A 21,740-nucleotide genomic window follows, 5' to 3' on the forward strand; every position below is an offset into this window, starting at 1 on the left:
CAAAATTAGCTTTTTTGCTAAAGATGCACACAACAAGCAATTTCACTGCCTGACAGAAATATTTGCATGATTTTGATTAGCTTGGATACCAGCTGAGAGCTGAGCATATGGTCAATCATCATTGTACATGCATAAGGTTTAAGAACACATAAGTACAAAACATACAGAAAAGAACATGAAATCTTCAACAACGTCCTTCTGCATTTATTTCCCAGGCAGAATACGGGGAGGAAAAATGCAAACTTGAGCGTCCAACATTTGGGGGATGTTTACCACGGCAACTAAGCTCTTTTGTATGAAGGCCCATAGAAGGGAAGACTGATAGAGAACTGTTTTAATTTTTTTTAAATGAGTGAGGACATTTGTGACCCATACGTCTTCTTATTCAAAAATGCCTGCTACTTTCTGAGCAAAATGTGTCCATGGGCCCCACTTTTTATTTATGGAATGGACACTACATTTTTTGGATGGATACAATGAAACCTGTTCTTTGGGACCTGAAAAACTGTTTAAATAAAATTTCACTACCAAACATGGATAAAATAACTGTCACACAAACCAAGCCAGCTTTAATCAGTACATTGCTGTATGCAGAAATTTTCTAAAATCCAGCTTCTTTAAACAACATGAAAATAATTTGTATATGTATTTAACAATGAAATCTGTTACAATTCTCCTGTGCATGTATAATGGCAGCCCACATTATTCCAGCAGTCAAAGAGCAGATAATTTTCAAAGCTTGTACTTCATTTCATAATAAGAATACCATAATTGGTACATCATACACTGATACAATTAAATAACTCTCTATACTGAGAATTCGATTTAAAAAAATGCAAAAACCATTTTTCTTCTTCCAGTCACTGTGACTTTGATATCTGATCTTCTGAATCAAAATTCAATAGGCTTCTTCCTTGAACCAAGTACAAGCCAATCACAAAGTGTGGTCCAGGTATGTAATTAAGAACAATCTGCCCAAACACTTTTTCCTTGTTCAGTCACAATGATGATGACCCTTCGACTTTTAAGCCCAAAATCAATAAGGTTCTTCTTTATTCCCAGTGTAATCAATCCAAAAAGATTGGAAACTGTTGATGAAGGAGAATTCAAGTTATAATGAAGTAACAAATTTTCTTCTCTAGGTCAGAGTGACCCTGAGCTTTCACCTTACAATTCCAAGATCAACAGGATTCTTCCTTACCATAAGTGAAAACCATCCACATAGTTTGGAAACTTTACTGGAAAGAATGAAATATTTTAGTTAAATACCATCCTTTAAAGACAAAAAATGTGTTTTCATCTGAGCTCAACAAGCGGATTGGAAAGGCATCGACAACTCTCTCCAGGTTGTCGCAGAGAGTGTGGAACAACAGCATGCTGACCCTGAACACAAAGATGTTTGTGTATCTTGCCTGCATGCTAAGCACTCTGTTTTATGCCAGTGAAACCTGGACTCTGTATGCCTCACAAGAGAAAAGAGCCCCTTTCACATGTGATGTCTCTGATGCTTACTCGGAATCACCTGGAGCGATAGAGTAACAAACAACGAGGTGCTTGAATGTGCAAAGATACCCAGCATGGTCAAACTCCTCTGTCAACATCGCATCAGACGGCTGGGCCAAGTACGTCAGATGGAAGTCGGACGGATTCCCACAGGCATTCTTTATTCGAAACTTGCCTCTGGCAAAAGGTCAATTGGACGACCACATCTCCACTTCAAGGATGTCTGCAAGTGTGACATGAAAGCCCTTGACATCAATGTCAACACCTGGGAAGAGCTTGCTCTAGACATGTCCAGCTGGCGATATGCTCTGATCACTGGTCAGAAAGTCGGCGAGGACAAGCTATGCTTGCTAGCTGATGAAAAGCTATCGCAGAGGAAGAAAAAGCAGTCCAACACACACCAGACTCAACCTTAAAGTGCAACAAGGATTGCCACTCCCATGTTGGTCTACATAGCCATAACAAATGCTGCACAACCACCAACCTGGACATCTCTCATGGGCGCACTTCCATCGTCTCTTGAGACTAATGGATGCCAACCATATATATATATATATATATATATATATATATATATATATATATATAAAAGGTAGATAGACATGTGAAGTAACTCTTACTTCCTAAAAGCAGGTCACCAATAACCCATATGTAATCAGTTCAAGCTTGAGCAACACCCATAACTGGGTGCTAACATCTGGAGGATGGGTTGGAGGGGTTGATAGTAAAATAATCTGGTAAGTATTTTTGTACAAAACATAATTCACTAAAAAGTAGCATTCTCCACCAAATTCATTACCCAAACATATTAAAATTAAGAGAAAGAGAAATGCATCCAACCTCTACCTATGTCACCATGCAGGAGCACAATGACTGTTCTGCTGAAAGGATGAACATTTCCTAATGGGAGGTTAGAACAACCAAAGATTGTGTTTAGTCATTTGCAAGGACTATCACTGTAGGACAAGAGCCAGGTATGATGGAGGAGTTTCTCCAGACATGGATACAGTACTGGTAACCATGATTCTGCTTAAGTAGTGTAGTGATTGTTATGATTATCCTGGCTAAGTCTGTCACCAAATTCAGCAGATCATTGTCCTACCAAAGAGGGTAATCAAAACTATTTAGTACATCATGCCAATCATTTGCTGCTCAGTTTCCGTATCAGAACTGCTGGTGAGAAGGTATATGCCCAATTTCCATCCCAGATGATTGAAAGGGTGTCAATGACTATGTCTCTTGGTCCAGGAAAGGAGAAACATAGGTGGATGGTATGCTGTTCCACCTTGTCATGAATAAGTCCATAATTGATTGGTCTCGTAGGTTGCAGGCTTAATGGACAATGGCTGGACAAAACGACCACTCTGTATGAAACAGCTGACCAAGACAATGAGCCTGTCCAGAATCTTGGGCACAACAATGCATACCATAATGCAAAAGTCTGGTAATTCTGTCCCAGTTTTAATAAGGAAATTCATTACGATCAAATAAACAGTCTGACATTATCAGAACCAGTTTTCTTTGGACATATTCTGTCCAAGCAAGGAAGGCATTGCAGTTATCCTGCATTTCCATAAGAGCCTTTTCTTGGTTTTGTCCACTTGCTGCTGACCATCAAAACGTCTGATAGCAAGTGTGCCCTACTCAATCTGACAAACTGAATAGATTGTGATTTCTTGTTGTGGGGATCTCTGTCACTGAGGAAGAAGATGAAAGTGGAGAAGGCTGGATAAATGAGATCTGGAGCCCCTCTGTAACAATTTGGATTACCCAAATGGTTTTTGGAAACTGGCACATCCAAGGCTGGTAAAACAGAAGTAGAATAGTACTCATGAAAGGGTTGCCAGTGGGCAGGTGTAGCTGCAAGTCACTGATAGCTGGAGGAAGCTTGTGGGGGGAGGAGAAACCCTGTTTCTTTTCTCTACCACATCCACTGAGACCTCAACTTTTAACACAGTGTTTACTGCCAGTGGCAGAGGACATTTTGTTGGAAAAATTCTGTATATTTCTTTGATTGCTGCCATCAAACAAAATTACCATCCTTTCCATGGTTCTACTGGAATGAGCAGAGGAGTCCACATTGACCCCAACATCAACAAGGGGACTGTCTAGGTGTATAGCATCCCTTACAACATTAATTATGACAGATCAAATCATATGAAGAAGCGGTACTACCTCTCAGATTTGCCAGAAGAGCTGGCCATGTTATAGCCTGCAAAAGAGCATGGTCTGGCTGAGAAATGCAAGTCTGGCACAGATACCTGATCTTGGTTTCATGGGTGGCTCCAAATTTGATGCCAGTTCAACTTGTATCATGGACAGAGTCAATCCAGGAACTGATGAGTGATATATGTTATACACCAGTCCAAGATGACAGATTTATCACAGCAAAAATATCTCAGTTGTCTGGAGGCTGGACCAGTTGGTCAGCAGATGGGATGGTGTACAGTAAATGCCAGTTTTGGTTCAAATGTCCAAGTTTCATCCAACCTGTTTATAAAAATTCATGACAAGACAGTTTGCTGTAATATGTAGATCATATGAGATTAAAATTTTACCAGAGTGGAAATGATTAGCATGACTTCACCTGCATCTTAAGTGATCATTGCAATAGGCTGTTCTAGTTATTCTCTGATTCTTCAATGGATGAATGCTTAATAATTATGTTTGAAAGGAATAGAATGTGTCCATTTTTTGTGACCCTTGAATTGCCTTTCAGGATGTTGGACAAACATCCTCTACCCATAGCAAATATATGCTACATTTTGAGAAAGAACATTTTGTACAGGTCAGGTATGTTTCATGTTTCCCCTCCACTAAATTAATCAGAAAAAATGCAAATGTTGTGCATACCAAGTATATCAATGTTATTAAACCACTGAAAACAAATGGATATTTAAAATTAAATATAAATTGCCATGGATCCTTTGGAGGCATTGTTCACAGCTGCAAGAAAATGTTTAAACTTGTTATGCCTGGGATACTTCCCTTCATCTGTATCATATACTGATGAAAGAGGTTTTTCATGTTTCATTGCGGGCTGGATTTGGAGGTAGAAGAGATAAATTCACTTATGTTATTGTGATCAAGTAATGTATTTGACACAGAAACCATTTTTCTTCTTTGCGTTTGATTTTATTACTCTTCTTTACCACAAGTGCAAGAAATTAGCAAAATTTGGTAACTGGACAACTGAAATTATTGTGCAGAAACAAAACTGGTAACAGATGGATGGAAGGACAGCATATTACAATATAATGCTTGGGGAGGGCATATCTAAATATAAGAGATCTTAATTTCATCTAATGAGTCTTTCTGTGTCATAATCAAAGATTTTGTATTGACAGACTGGTATGTCAATTACTGTAATGACAGTGATTATGGCCATGATAGTAGTGGTGGTGATTTAAAGTAAATGCACATGCAGCCAAGCATCCAGTCATGTGTACCCTTGCACCTTATTTTTCCATCAAGCAGATAAGGATGACAAAGATTTTTCTCTGAATTTTATTTAACCAAAAAACACCCAATTTTCAACAGTCTTGTCAAGAAAATTAACCAATTAGGAGGCATAGAAGAATTAGACCTTTAGTGCACTACACCTCCCCCTCGATAACTCATGCACAACCGGGGTCCAAAAACATAGACCGCACTTGAAAGTGAGGGTGCGAGTTACAGAGAGACCTCCTAAAATTGAACAAATTTGCTTTGACATCGAGAAATCAGTGGTGGGGGGTTGAGGAACTTGGGCTGTTTAATGACTGAATCCTCATTTTACAATGTCGATAATAATTTTTAATAACGCGCTTTTTCTAATGCAGTTTTTTGTTATTCTGTTTAAATAACATTTATTTTTAAAATGTCCAACATGTGAAAGAGTGTTCCAACCAGTTTCATCAACCTATCATGTGTATGCGAATAAAATTGTATATCACATCACTGCTTTTTGTTTTCTTGGTATGTCTGGTTCCCGTAGTGCTGTTTAATAGTATCATGCCAAACTGGGAATCCACAGAGCAGGAAACTAGACTAACTGTTGATACACCACCAAACAAGATTCATTTTTTTGCCAAAAACATGTGACATTTATTTCGTGAGGCAATCGTCTATGCCGATACTGAATCTCTGTATTGTTCAATTAGTATAAAATTGATTCATTATTTCATTGGCAGTAATAATGAAACTTCTTATCATCCTTGAGGATATCTCAAAGTGCCAGTTCAAGAATTCTCTGAAACTTGCTTGCCCACAATGGTCTGTATCTGTGAAATCAAGCTCTTTATTTTACGAAGTATTCATTTCGCTTGGCCGCCTTGCTATCTTTCATTACAGTCATGAAAGAGTCGGTTAATTGATGGTTGTTTATGTTAAATACACAATAACATTTATAACAGTGTTCCATTGATCAAATGAAGTGAGTTCACTCAACATACAACCAGGGCCAATAGATTTTAAGCTTGTAGGATTTTCCTGCCCTTTCAACTTTTCTTTCAGTCCACCTCCTTTATTTGATTCAAAAGACATAATTAATGTGATAATACAAAGGAGGCCAGCTTTTAATTCAGTGCAACCATACAGCAAATACTTCCGCAAATCAGTTATTAAAACACGGCCGGCACTAAATTAGGTTTTCAGAGAAACACTTGTGGACATAGTTGTTACGGTAGATTGATGCATTTTACGTTTAATTACAAGAGGACACATTGCATTTATGACGATTACATTTAAAAGGAGCTAAAAGATAGAATTAGAACACAAATTTTAATTGTTTAAAACAATACTTAATTTGTATTTATTTATAAAAGTACTGCTGCCACTCGGTGTAAGTGACATCATCATCCAACAAAATTTCCTTACATATCGTTAATTGCGGTGTACTAGGAATGTCGTTTCGAAAGAAAATGTAAAAAACTGTATGACCTATTTATAAATTTGATATTTCATAATATTGATTAAAATTTTCAGGTCCTATCTACCGAAACGAGTGATATATCAAAGTTTCCATTACCAATTTTGATCATGATTTTCTTTAAATTCAACAAATAGGGATCAATTTTTGGGGTATTTTCTGGTTTAAAAAATGGGATCCATGCCTGACCCCACGTTATAAGCAGGTTTGCGAGTTATCGAGGGAGTGGTGCAATATGAAAGAAAGTATTTTTACCAAATGTATAAAAAAATCATTTGAGCACCATCTCCAAAACATTTTTTTTTAAAATACCCTTTAAAAATTTTGTTTTTAATAAAATTACCCAAACTTTAAGGCAGACAATGAATGTAAAAAATTATGGCAGATCTACTCCATCCATAAATCTAGCTAACAAAATTACAATAAAATCCCTGAAACAGTTTTGGAGAAGTAATGAACAGTCCAATTTTCTAAATGCCTAATCTTACCGCAATTTTTCAAGAAATTTCCCCAAAATGAGCTCAGGAAAAAGTAAAACCTTATTACATATCAACACCAACCACAGACCTAGTCTACAGTTTCAATTTGATACTATTTCAAGCACTTCAGGATAAGCATCTACATTAATTCACAAATTCCTTTTTTTCAAACATTTTTGTAGAAATGTTCCTGAAATGGACCAGAGTGAAACAGTAAAATCTTATTGCATATCTAGCCTAAAAGATTTAAAAAAATATACTACAATGTTATGGAAGGGGAAGCAATGACAAAAATCATTTCCTAAAAATTTCCCTTGTCTGAAACATCTTGAAAGTATTTCTCTCAAAATGGGAGGGGCCCCAAGTGGCCGAGTAGTCTAAAGCGCTCACTGTTTCGGATCACTGCCATTTCACCTCTGTCTGCGTGGGTTCGCATCTCAGGCTTGGCTAACGTGGTATGTGAGAAAGCCTGCCAGTAGCTTCTCGTGGGTCGGTGGTTCTTCCCGGAGTTTTCCAGGGTTCTTCCTCCACCAGTTATACTGGCCGCCATGTATAGTCTATCTTGTGCTGAAAAATGGTGTTAAACCCAACAACAACAACTCTCAAAATGGGTCAGGACATAGCAATGAAAACCTTACTGCACCTCTACACCACCAACATATCTAGTCTACAGTGCTTCAATAAAATCCTCCAAGTGGTGTGGGAGAAGTGATGAATTAAATTCCCAACATATTCCTTGCTTTGACAATCTTTTAAGAAATCTGACCAAAGGAAACAAAAATAAAACTTCGTTGTTCATCCAAACCAACCACATATCTATCCCATACAATTCTGACAATATCTTGCAAGTGATGTAGGATTGGAAAGCAATGATGAATTAAATCCTTAACACCTCTTTTTCACAACTTTTCACAAAATTTCTTCAAAATAGGCCAGAAAAATGTAAAATCTTAATGTGTATATATACACAAACAACATATTTAGCCCACAAAGTTTTAATGAAATCCTCCAAACAATGTTGGAGAAACAGTTATGAAAAATGGAATTCTCATATCCATAACCCGTTTCTGAGAGAATTTTAATAACAGTTTCCCAAAAACGAGCTAGAGAAAAAATGGAAAACCTTATGTGTATGTACAATAACTCCATATCTAGCTTACAAAATTTAATAAAGTTTTCCAAGCTGATGAAGTGATGAAGAACTTTGTCATGAATGAAAAGACAGATGCACACAAGTACAGACAGATGGACAAGGCAGAATCAAGATGCCTCTTCTGAAAGAAAGAGAAGGGGGAAACACCATAGTAAAGAGAAGAGGGAAACAGCATAGTAAAGAGGGGGAAACATGCGTAGTAAAGAGAAGGGGGAACAGCGTAGTAAAGAGAAGGGGGAAACAGCGTAGTAAAGTTAATTGATTCTTATGCATATCATTATCAATCCTGAATCCAGCTCAATCCATTTATTTATGCCTGTCATTATTTATAAATCCAGGAATCCAGCTCAATCCATCTATTCTTGTGCCAACTGCTATAATAATTTATAAAAGAAATCTAGTTTAACCCATCTATTTGTATACTTCTCGCTACTAGATCGAGAAATCCAGCTAAATCCAGCCATTCATATATAAAGAGACAGTAAACAAAAAAAACAATACTCACCCAGGAACTCAATTTACAGAGGTAAGTTAGAGTGAGGAATCACTATACAATCTACCCCAGTCAATCTGTAAATCAATATATTTAATCAACTAGCAGTACTTACACAACAGATTCTGTATAAGGACGTCTGTCAGTTCTTCTGGTGGAAGGCACTTGCACAGAGCACCTAGACATCCTGATGCCACAGTTCTGGTGGAGTCTTCTTGGGTTCCCAGCATTCCAATTAGGGCTGGTGTGGTCTGTTTGCGAACTGCATCTGACATCTTGCTCCCTGCACTGGACAGGCAAAATCTCATGGCCTGTAGCATTGTGTCCCTGTTATGTAAACAAGACATCATAATGAAACCATACTGGAAATTTGCCATGTTGTGATCAAAACAATAACCAAACACAGTTGAGTCTTCACATTTAGTTTGCACATGCTACTGTAGCCAGCCACCCGCTTCAAGGGAGGCTGGCACTAGCTCTGCAGTCACATGGTCAGCCAGGGTCTTCTTCACAGATCAGGCACTGTATTGTCTGAATTGAGAGTGCTATACAGGCCATGGAGCATCTTACCTGGCTATTTGTATACTGACTCAGGTCTGCAGGGCTGTTATGTGGGCCATGTAGTCAACCTCAGACACTGGGAGCCAGACCTATGTATTAATGCCAACCTATTCATATATATTCTGAGGCATGAATTGTACAAACTAAGATTAACAAATAAGTTACTTAGAAATCACCCATAACGGACGTCCGCAAAACATACTGGAATACACGCAGTAGGCCTAAAGCAGCTGTTCAACACAGAATATTATAACAAAAAAATACTAGCTTGCAGACTTCCACAAGGTCCTTTACACTCACTCCCCCCTTGTCCACAGCTGTCCGCACTCAAACAATCCCCCATCTTTGCGAACAACCTTTATGGATGTTCCTTTACCGAATTTACCTTATCTATTGGGACATGACAAAAAAATTACATTTTTTCCTGCCCAGAACTTATGGTGAAATGTTTTTCACCTAAATCATATCCCAAGACTTAAGAAACGAAACAAAATTGTGTTGAATTTGCACCAACTACTGCTTGTTGCAATAAAATAGATAAACAAAATCCTTATTTGATAATAAAATGAAAGAAACTAACCTTGTATTGTTATCATTTATTTCTCTTTCTTTCATCATGAGCATTAAAGAATAAAATATATCCACAAACTCCATATATTTAACCTTGGCATCCATAATGTAGCGTGTATCGCTTATGTCTGATAACACATGGCACATTGTTCACTGATGTGAAAATTGAGAAACAAATCATGTTTGGTTGTACTCAAAGGTTTGAATATATTATCTGACTGAAAACTGGATCCAGCAGAATCACAAATAAGAGGGAAATATTCAACCAACTGCTTGAAGACAACTGCCATTCATGCATGATACAGTGTTAGGTACAAAATAACCGAGACTGAATTATATCTAAGTCAACTGTATGATAGTATCTCGCAAATAAAAATCATTATTTGAAAACGCATTCATTTGAGTGCAAGTGACAAGCTTTTAGAATCTTTCGCATGCATTACAAAATGTATTATTAAAGCAAGTTATTGTTGTGTATACTGTTTACCCGCAAACATTAATGCCTGTTTGTATTAATTACAACTAGAGATGCCAAGCAAATAGAAGCCTGGGTGGTGAATAAATGCAACTGGCAGCAAGCAGTTAACTCATTGTTTGAACTTACCAACAGGACATCAAAAACAAAATTTATTACAAGCAAGGCGACCTTGGAAGCTGACTTTGGATACTCAGACCTGCCAACTGAAAAGTTTGTCAAGTACGCATACTTTATTTACCACTAGTACAGTTGCACAAACTCTAGTTCCAAGCCCTATGCAGGTCAATGGCTTGTTGCTATCTTTCAACTTTACATAATTCTTGGAAATTCCATTTTATTTCACATGACGAAGGCAATCATATTCTCTGCCACGAGATATACTCAAATTGGCACATGATGTCCAATAAACGTAATTGTGTCCTTCCAGCTTTTATTCACAAGAATCTAAATAATTCTTTTTATTCTTCTGTGTTGATCATTAAAACTTTTCTAGAAACTTATTTTCCTTTTCGTCTTAATGCAGCGCTTTCTGGATGCCATTTTTAAAAAATTCTAGAATCAACAGTTTGATCATGCAGATGCTTCGCATGAAAAAATTGGTGCAGTTTCAAGCGTCTGAGGTGCTGCTGTAAAGTTAGTCTGGTTCCCTGACTAATTTCACTATATGTAAGATGAAACCTGGATCGCAATAGAACTTGGATGAACCAATTATCTGGATTTTTCGGCAACGATCATTTTTCCGTAGGTTTTGCTAGTATGCCGTAAGTACATATTTTAAGGATAATTTTTGTAAGACTGACAGCAAAATCATAAGAGTTGGCAGGTCTAGATCATACTTTTAAGTCAACTTTTTGAAAGGATATCAATACAAAGTTATTTTATTACAAAGCAATCCAATTTTGGAAGCCAACTTTGGATTCTTTGAAGTATGCCGATTTTTTTCAATATGTAAAGTTGGCTGAGATATGGAAGCTAACTTAGGTTCTTTTTCACTGATATTCAAGAGAATAAAAAAAATAAATTGAAACAATGTGACAATTTTCAAAGTGTCACAATACAGTGCCTTGTGCATGGACATCAACAACCAGCAACGCCCAGATTCTGAGAAAATAAAATCATCAGATGAATTCATGAAGGCCAGAAGAGAAGATGATGCCAACAACAAAATATGATCATTAACATGGATGAAATTCTAGTGTACTTTGATCTCATTCTTGGATGGACTGACGATAAGGTTAAAAGTGTGAGAATTATAATGACTGGTGCTGATTTTAAATATCTGACTTCAGTCCTTGCAGTTTCCGTCTCAGGGGATGTGTTGCCTCCAACAATAATTTTTCATGGCATCAGTAAGCTAAAAAATATGTCCGCACTGAAAGAATGGATCATACGTGTGCAGTAGAAGGGTTGTGTTGACGAGATGATGCTGAAGTGGATTAAAGAGTTTTAAAAAGTACACAGTTTTATATATTTTTAAAATAAAATTTCAGTTGCAGTTCATTTTTCAACATGTTATTTTCAAATGATTTAAAAGGGTGTCACACAACTTATGAATAAAAAAAATTATATTTCCCAGAACACAGAGTGCACACAAAAATTACTTTAAAAATTAATATATGTTGTCCCAACAAATATGGTGTCCCAATAGATACGGTAAGTACGGTATTACCTTTTTAAAAGTCTTTGGTATGACTCAGCCCACTAACTCCCACATCCGAGGCAGATGCTCTAACCACCGGAGTGGTCTAAGTGAAGATGTCCGAAAGCTACACAAGAGTCTAGTTGAATGAAACTACATGATGAATACATTTTATAAGCTGGTAGTTTAGATGCCATAACTAATGTGTATGTTTACGTTCTAATCATACTGCACCCATCAGAAATTTTAGACTGAGTGTCTGCATATTGATACTGACAAGTCCCAAGTAATGTGTACACAAATCCTGAGGTAACTGAATCGGTACTAGACTCTAGAACAACGGATATTCTGAAAAACCTATTGTTTCTTGTGCAACAATGACTGACTTTTTGTAATACCAAAATCGATATGCCTTTTCCATACCTTACTAGCAAGTCCTCCAGAAACTCTGGTAATAGTACATTGTCTAGATTTAAGTTATTACCCCAAAAATAAATCATCTTTTTTCAGTCACATTGGCTTTGATCTTTGACATCACAAAATAAATGGCTTCTTTCTTACCCAATGTCCACATCATTCACAAACATTGGTGATGGTACATGCCTGAAATGAAAATGTTTGTGCAGAAACCTTTTCTTTATTATATCACAATAACCCTTACTTTTGACTCTTTAACCACCATATTACTGGGCTTCATTACCCCAAGAGGAAGCCATCCACAAAGTCTGGTCCAAGTTTGTGATGTTGAACTAATGTTATTGTGTGGAAAACCTGAATATCTTATCTGTTCTTTGACCTTTAGTCACCAGAATCAAAAAGACCCAAAGTTCAAGCTATCCAGATAGGTTGGTCCATGTATGTTATCTAGAGCTTGTGTCAGAGTGAGGAAAACATTCAGTTTTCAGCCACACAGATTCTGAGCTTTGATCTTTTGACCACAAAATTGTAGCATTCTTCCTTAAACTAAGTGCAAGATAACATTCTCCTGAAAATCACTGGATTTCGAAGAACTCTGTGTGTGTGATTTTTGGATTTTTAATATAGCTTTAACAATTTTGCAGTCATATCACTATGATGTCTGCAGTGTGACAGTTTACACAGTGATGTATAGCACTGGGACATCATGCCGCAGACATTTAGCATAATGTCCCACCCAGTCACATTATCCTGACACCAGGCTGACCAGTCCTAGCACTAACCTCTTTACCCATTATCTCATAGAGTGTATGGCCTTTTAGCCCTTCAATATACATGTATCAAAGTTACACAGAGCAGTATGCTATAAATAGAACACCTGTTACCTATTTGACTCCATACACATAGGCCTGCCTGTTAACTGTTAAGCAGTGTTAAGTAACTGAAGCTTTCATAGTTGTGATTCTAATCATGCAAATTCAAGAAAGTGATTAACAAAATCCGCGGCCTCCATATTGGAAAGTGGAGAATACAACCAAGTTACTTTAAATAGCAGATTATGACCAGATCTTAAACAGTGACCATGTGATCTGATGTAATGGTCATTTACATCAATGACTGTAGTATCTACAGGGGTTTTCCCCAAAGGTGGCGCTAAGCAAACCTGCTCAAAATAGCTGATGTTTACAGCAGGCGCTTCTAAGAGAATGGTGTAGAGGCTTCAAAACGCACTTCCATGTGAATTGGGGTAGAGGCATCCAAAGGCGCTTCCATGAGAACGGAGTAGAGGCGAGGCAGCTGCTAGTAACATTGGTACAAGTCTTTGGTATGACTTGGTCAGGGTTCGATCCTGTGACCTGCTGGGGTGGATGCTCTAATTACTAGGACTCTGGAGTAGTGATGAAGAAATGAAATTATGCGGAAAAGAAAAACTTTACAGACAGGGTCATTGCATAATATGCTTTGCCAAGACACTGGTGCATAAAGACTGTAAGAATGGGGATTACAGTAACTGACTTGTATTTGATATGATGATAATAAATGCCATTTTATTATTACAAATATTCTTTTGTCAACTCATTGTAAAACTAAATATGTGACATTAAAACATTCAAAAGACTTTATTAATCAAACTATTCAATTTACAATTAAATGACCCATGGTTCTAAGATCTGGTTGAAAACTAATTTGTCTATATTCGGTGAAAACACAGTTGTCATTCATGCAACAGTTTTTATAGATATGTATGTCTCAAGATATGACATCATAATCAAATACAGACAGACAGACCAGTTAGAAACCTTGAACTGTACATACAACCTATATTCACTTAAAAGGGCAAGTGATTAAAGACATTTTTAATTTAAAAGAACCAAACTACATTGGCATAACACTGTAAAACGAATGTGTTCATGAAATATGAATCTTCTGCAACAATGACTTAAATACAAAACCTGACCAGACATACAGGGAAAATGCTACATATCACTTCAATATTTGTAGTGGGGTGTGAAAAGAAAAATATAATACCTAACACTTGTGTCCTCAGCATTTTTTATCCCAGACTGAAGGTCTGTAAACAAGGGATCCACTCGTGTATGGATTACTATCAACTCCCCTAAAGCTGCTGCTGCTTTCAGTCGGACAGATCTATTGGGATCATTCAAGGCCTTGATAAATGTGGTTTGAAGCTGAGGCAGGAATGGCTTCAACATTACTCCAACCTGTGAATGAGAAACATTACATAACATACACAATGACTAGAATCATACTATCGTTTGATAATAAATTCAATATACTCTATGATACTACTTTGTATTGTCATGTAGCTATGTCCTTCAGCAACTCACAGCCTATGATAAACTCACAGTATACTCTACAATAATACATTGTACTGTTATTTAACTGTCTTTCAGTAACTCTTAGCCTATGATAAAATCACAGTATACTCTATGATAACACATTGTACAGTTATATAGCTCTGTCTTTCAGTAATTCATAGTCTATGATAAAATCACAGTATACTCTATGATTACTAACTCATAGACTATGATAAAATCACAGTATACTCAACAACACATTGTACTGTTATTTAGCTATGTCCTTCAGTAACTCATAGCCTATGATAAAATCACAGTATACTCAATAACACACTGTACTGTTATTTAACTATGTCCTTCAGAAACTCAAAGTCTATGATAAATCATAGTATGCTCTATGACAGGGGTCTCAAACACGCAGCTGCAGGCTGCATGAGGTCCACCAATCCGTATCCTGTGGCCCGCAAAATGATTGGCGTCAAAAGGTGTCATGAAAGATAACGAAGTTGGTATGGCCCACGGGCCATCGAAAATGCCCTCATGCAGCCCTCAGGGTGATTTGAGTTTGAGACCCCTGCTCCATGATAACACATTGTACTGTTATTCAGCTGTGTCCTTCAGTAACTCACAGCCTATGATAACACAATGTACTGTTGTTATTCAGCTCTGTTCTTCACTAACTCACAGCCTAGGATAAAATCACAGTATGCTCTATGATAACACATTGTATTGTTATCTAGCTATGTCCTTCAGTAACTCATAGCCTATGATAAAATCACAGTATACTCAACAACACATTGTACTGTTATTCAGCTGTGTCCTTCAGTAACTCATAGCCTATGATAAAATCACAGTATTCTCTATGATAACACATTGTATTGTTATTTAGCTCTGTCTTTAAGTAACTCATAGCCTATGATAAAATCACAGTATACTCTATGATAACACATTGTACAGTTATTTAACTGTCTTTCAGTAACTCATACTCTATGATAAAATCACAGTATACTCTATAATAACACATACTGTTATGTAGCTCTGTCCTTTAACTCATAGTCCATGATAAAAATCAACTTCATATTTCTCAAAAACACAGTAATGTCATGTCACAATGTCCATGAGTAACTCATTTGTCCATGAAAACAAGAGTCCCTTGATGGGACAGATGCTCAACAATCCAAAAAGAATTTTCATGAATTCAAGATATGATCACTTAAAAAATCTTTTAACTGCTGGGGGCTGAAACCATCTTCGATATTCTTGAGCAATAACACTTTAAAATAAGCTACTGTGACAGCCATATTGGACGTACGATTGGCACCATTTTCATTTAGGAAAGCTAGATATCACTCTTATGGTTTTGGTGGCCATACTGGATATCAGATTTGCACAATTCTTATTTAAGACAAACTAGGCACCATAAGAAGCCTTATGGTGAAACCCCTAAGTTTATATAAATTTCCATTCAGGAGAAGTAACAATAAAAAGATTTTCAAGAAGGCTGCTGCAGTGGCCATATTGATGTTAGATCAATACAATATTTATTGTAAACCAATTAACCATCATATGAAGTCTATTAGTGAAAACCCCATGTTGATATGACCATCCATATAGGTGGAGCAGCTTAAGATTTTCAAGATGGCCTTTACAGTGGCCATACTGGATGTCCAGGTGATACCATTTTCATTTAGAACCAGATGTTATAACATATCTTCAGTTATATACCCCATATTGATATTACCACTCTGGAGGTGTAAAAATAACAAAATGTTTCATGATGGCCATGTAGCATGGTCCTGCAGAAACTTGTATAATTTGATAAAAGTCACAGCATACTCTTCAATAACACACTGAAGTGTCAGGAAGCTATATTCTGGAGTAACTTGTATCCAGAAATCATGGTATACTCTTCAACACATTGTAGTGTTACACAGCTATATCCCTGAGGAACTCTTAATCTTTGATAAATATCACAGCATATGTTTTGATAACACATAGTAGTGTCATGTACCTATGTTCGTGAGCATCTTGAAGCCTTTGCAATCACTAACAAAGAGAAGCTAGTGTTCATTAGAAACAAAATGTAATAAACAAAATAATACCACACACCACTTCTCATATACAACAATATTAAAATTATTTCATCATTTCATATACAGTGAAGAGTAAAGCAAGATCCTCTATGCATCAAACTTAAGATCCACAGCAAAAGTATTTTATCTTAAAGCTTATCTCAGATATTCTCTCCCAAAACTTTCACATGCATCCCAATTTCTAATTTCTGCACCACCAACCCTCAAATTCCATAACAACACCATGAATTAAAATCGCATTCAATTACATGCAGCAACCTGTTCCATAAAGGACACCCTGGGGACCAAATGTCTTCCTTATGGACAGGTGTCCTTTAGACTGAGAATGAAAATGTCAGTGAAATGATGAAAAGGAGCATATACATGTAAATGTGTCTTTTCTGAGTAGGTGTCCATAATGATTTTTTGTCAGCACAATTAAATAGTGAATTATGCTCACACATACACACAGAGATCAGTAGAATCACACAGTTCACATGTCTGATCCTGAAAAGCTTCATACCTAAACATAAACTTGGAAATCTCTGCACAGTATTATATATCCAGTCAAGTGAAAGGAATGATAGAGAGGAAATGCAAGAAATGTATGAGCTCTGTTAACAGTGACATGCACATTCTAGCAACTACAATGGTAAAGGAAAGTAATGTTAAAGGGACGAGAAGCTTACATAAGGGATGAGATGGAGAAGTGGTAGTATTAGTCATGATAGCATACGTAGTAGTTGGTCATACTAATACCATCACCACTACAATATTAATACAGTAGAACCTGTCTTAAAGACCACCCATTTTGCCAAAAAATTATGGGTTTTCAAGACAGGTGTTCTCTTATAACAGGTCATAATACTATATAATAAATAAATTTGTGCACTGAGAATATGGTCTCTCAAGACAGGTGGTCTCACATAGGAGTGGTCTTTCAAGACAGGCTTTACTGTATTACTATTATTTGGCAGCAGTTTCATTGTAATTCCTTACTAATTCCTCACCTTTGCTAGTAGAAGAGTCAGTGTCTCAAGAATTGCAGTTTTCACATTCCATACAAATCTCTCTCCCAGAATTCTTATCAGGGGACCTGTAATATTCACAACTGATGGTTTCAGGGCTTCAGCACTGGTAACATTTATAATCTCTCCAAGTCCGATGGCTGCCTGCTCCTTAATTTCAAGACTTCCATTCAAAATTCCCTCACGGAAAATTGGCAAAACTGGTGCTATGCCCTGAAATGAAAAAAAAATTTGAAAAATATTTTTCAATCTAAAAAAGGGGTTGCATGGTAGGTTGTGCTTTGGACTTGAGATTTGGTCTAGGGGTCACAAAACTCTGTGATATGTTTTAAGGTTGAGTTTCTGCAATCAGTCAGATTAAACCTTTCTAAAGTAATATTATTTGTGATGATCACTTGTTAAAATTCACTAAATGGGCAACATTAAACAACAGAGACTGGCAATCTGGCATTGCCATCCATTACCATTTGGGGGAGAGTTGCATTATATCTAGGTTAAAAACAAAAAATGATACTTATCATGTTGCTCGTAAATGTCGTCCACTTGCAATCAGACAAATTAAACAGTTTGTTATATGTTGCTGGACAGCAATACTAAATAAGAGGTTAACATCCCTTGCATTTGAAACAAAGAATCCAAGCAAATTCTAAGAACTGATGTCCTATAGTTTTCAATGGAAGTATATGGGAGTGTAGCTTGAGGAATGGGCTAGGTGACAATGATGATGTAGTAAATGCATTAAGATTGATTCTGTAAGACTACCAATGATGTAAAGCCCTGACATTTGAACTCGGGTGAGGTTTCATCAATATAAGCTGCAGACAAAACTTTAGGTCCGATATTCAGGGGCCTTAACTCAACTTAAGTCGTATCAATATCGAGCTGCATATAAATCTTTTTTCAAACTCTAATAATTAAAGGACTTTTTGTCAGAAAACAAATGTGACAAGGTTCAACAATCATGGGCCTCACATCTGCTAAATTATGAAACATAACAAAATATCCTCAATGCTCTACTGGCCAAAAAGAATTTCCAGGAATTAAAGTTAGACTGTTTCTTTGTGTTAATTGTTGAGTATTGAAACCATCTCTGATATTCTTGAGCAATACCAAGATTTTCAAGATGGCCATAGTGGTCATATTGGAGGTAAGGCTGTGGACATTTTTCATTGAGGACAAGCTAGACATCATAAGAATTCTTTTGGTGAAAGCTCCATTTCAATACGGCAATGCATGCAGGCTTAGTGATAACAAGATTTTCAAGATGGCCAGAATGTTGGCCATGGCAGACGTCAGATCAAATCATCATTTTATTCAGGACCAAATAAACATCATAAGAAGTCCTCCGGTGAAAACCTCACAAAAGACTTTCCTTTAAGAAGTAGAAATACTAAGATTTAAAAGATGGCTGATGTGGTGACCATATTGGACATCAGATCAGCACCATTTTTATTCAGGACCAACTAAACCACATAAGTCTTTAATGAAAACACCATGCTGATAGGACCATCAATCCATAACTACCTGCGATAACAAGAGTTTTAAGCTGCGCAATACTGGGGAAATATTTGAGAGCAGATCAGCAATATTTCATACAGGACCAAGTAGACATCTTAAGAAGTCTTTTGAATGAAAACCACATGCAGATAAGGACATCATTTTGACACTGGGTCAACTAACTCAAGGGGTAAGTGTATGTTTATATTGGTAATGAACCTGTGATAATAGATGATTGGCTAACAGTCAACAAGCTATCCTGTAAGCTCTGCTGGTCTTTGACCAGTGCAGCAGTAAGTCAGACTAAGTCAAGGTGTCATCAACATAAAGCCGCATACCAAATCTGGTTGAAGTCCAATAGAAATTAAGCAAGCTAATGAACAGAAAGGAAAGACTGATGATCTGGGGCCATAACTCCACTTAATATTAACCTGTCTGTTAAATTTTATTTAAAATTTAGTGAGCTGATGTGCAGAAAAGTGGGTGGGTTGGATAATCAGGGGCTGTAGCTCTGCTGAATTATATTAAACACTAAACTGAACACAGCCATGGTCTCATCATTATCAAGCTGCATACCATATTTTGGTGGAAATCCAATGAAAGTGAATTATTGAGATGAAAGTAAATGGGTCTGTCAACAAAAAGTTTATAACTGCTAAATAATGATGCAGTAAGCTGACAATCAAACTCAGCAAGGGTCCTACTGATATCATGCTGTCAACTAAATTTGGATGAAATCTAATCATAAATAAAGAAGTTGTGCAGAAATGAAAGTAGGTGGGTCCATTAAACAGGTCCTAAAACTCTAATAAATGATAATGTAGAATGATGATAAATGAATACAGCTGTGTGCTCTCATTGATATCAAATCTGATTTTAAATCCAATTATAAGCAACAGATTTACTATGCATAAACAAAAGTTGGTGAGTTTGAAAACAAAGGGTTATAACGCCACTAAATAAAGACAATGGAACTCTGCGAAGGTCTCAAGAAAATCAAGCTGCTTACCAAATTTGACTGATATCAATAAGAGGCCCACATGAGATCACACAAATGGCTCACAAAAATCTGGGTCAGCAGGATGCTTTCTGTAAAAATGGTTTCTAATGGTGTTGATTGTATATGTTATGAAAACAGATTACTAGAGTATTTAAATGTCTTATACGAGGCTCTTTTTTGCTGGTCAAATTCTTTTCTTATACATTAAATTTTTTTAAATATATATTTTTCTATTTCCAGTAACAATGACCCTCCTTCAGGCAGATTGGTGTTAATTTTAAAAGCTTAAATGCCCTTTATTTCAGGATACTTTTATAAACAATACACATTAGTATATATGTCCTAATTTATGTTTCATTATTTAACAGTGGCCATAACTGATGGCAAATTTGTATCATTGGTTCAAAATTATGGGAGTTACTATATAGCAATGAACAAAGGTGGTTCTAACAATCAGGAGCTATAACTCCACTTAACCAGAACACAGAACGCCTAAGTCTCATTAATATCAAGCTGTGTATCGAATTCGGTTAAACCTAATTGTAACTAAGGGAGTTATTCTCTGGAAACAAATCTTGGTAGGTTTGGTTATCTGCAAAATGATGATGCAGAAGTCTGACAATCAGATTTAACCAAGCTTCATACCAAATCTGGTTGAAATCATAATTTGGGTATTATTATGTGGAAACCTAGGTAGGATGGATTGAGAAGGAAGAAACAACATATGGGAAGACAATATATAAAACATGTACAGTCATGCATCCTAATTCATAATTTATTAGAAATATTTATAAACTACCCAGAATAATGTGACCTCATCTGTAAGGTGGATCACTTTTATGGCTTCCGTAAGTATTATGATGAGGGAAGAGTACTGTACATGATATGAATATTGTCATAGTGAAGGAGTACTGTACATTACAAGAACAGTATTATAGTGAGGGGTAGTGTACATTACAAGAACAGTATTATAGTGAGGGGGTAGTGTACATTACAAGAACAGTATTATAGTGAGGGAGTAGTGTACATTACAAGAACAGTATTATAGTGAAGGGGTAGCATACATTACAAGCACAGTATTATAGTGAGGGGGTAGTGTACACTACAAGAACAGTATTATAGTGGGGGGTAGTGTACATTACAAGAACAGTATTATAGTGAGGGAGTAGTGTACATTACAAGAACAGTATTATAGTGAAGGGGTAGTGTACATTACAAGAACAGTATTATAGTGAGGGAGTAGTGTACACTAAAAGAACTATTATAGTGAGGGGGTAGTGTACATTACAAGAGCAGTATTATAGTGAGGGGTAGTGTACATTACAAGAGCAGTATTATAGTGAGGGGATAGTGTACATTACAAGAACAGTATTATTGTGAAGGGATACTGTACACTACAAGAACAGTATTATAGTGAGGGGTAGTGTCCATTACAAGAACATTATTATAGTGAATGAGTAGTGTACATTACACAAATGGCAATATAGTAAGGGGTCCAGTAATATCATTAGATGGATCAGGTTACTAATTCATTTCATATAGAACTTGAATGTTAATATACTGAAATACAAAAAATAATTTATTAATAAATTTAATTCATTTCTTCATCAGACTGGCATACAT

At 36.5% G+C, this 21,740-nt stretch overlaps 1 protein-coding gene across 1 annotated transcript in view; it reads right to left on the minus strand.

Annotated features, from left to right (window-relative positions):
• Positions 1–21,740, minus strand: part of LOC149775038 (stalled ribosome sensor GCN1-like) — a 218,870-nt gene that overhangs the window by 10,765 nt on the left and 186,365 nt on the right. The window contains exons 46-48 of the mRNA XM_089943740.1: positions 17,603–17,833; positions 14,231–14,424; positions 8,653–8,864 (exon numbers count right to left, since the gene is read on the minus strand). Coding sequence (XP_089799866.1) covers positions 8,653–8,864; positions 14,231–14,424; positions 17,603–17,833 — 637 coding nt within the window. The remainder of the gene's footprint in view (positions 1–8,652; positions 8,865–14,230; positions 14,425–17,602; positions 17,834–21,740) is intronic.

The sequence above is a fragment of the Sinohyriopsis cumingii genome, chromosome 19 (genome assembly GCF_028554795.1).
Source record: "Sinohyriopsis cumingii isolate HCF-2022 chromosome 19, ASM2855479v2, whole genome shotgun sequence".
Taxonomy (NCBI): Eukaryota; Metazoa; Mollusca; class Bivalvia; order Unionida; family Unionidae; genus Sinohyriopsis; species Sinohyriopsis cumingii.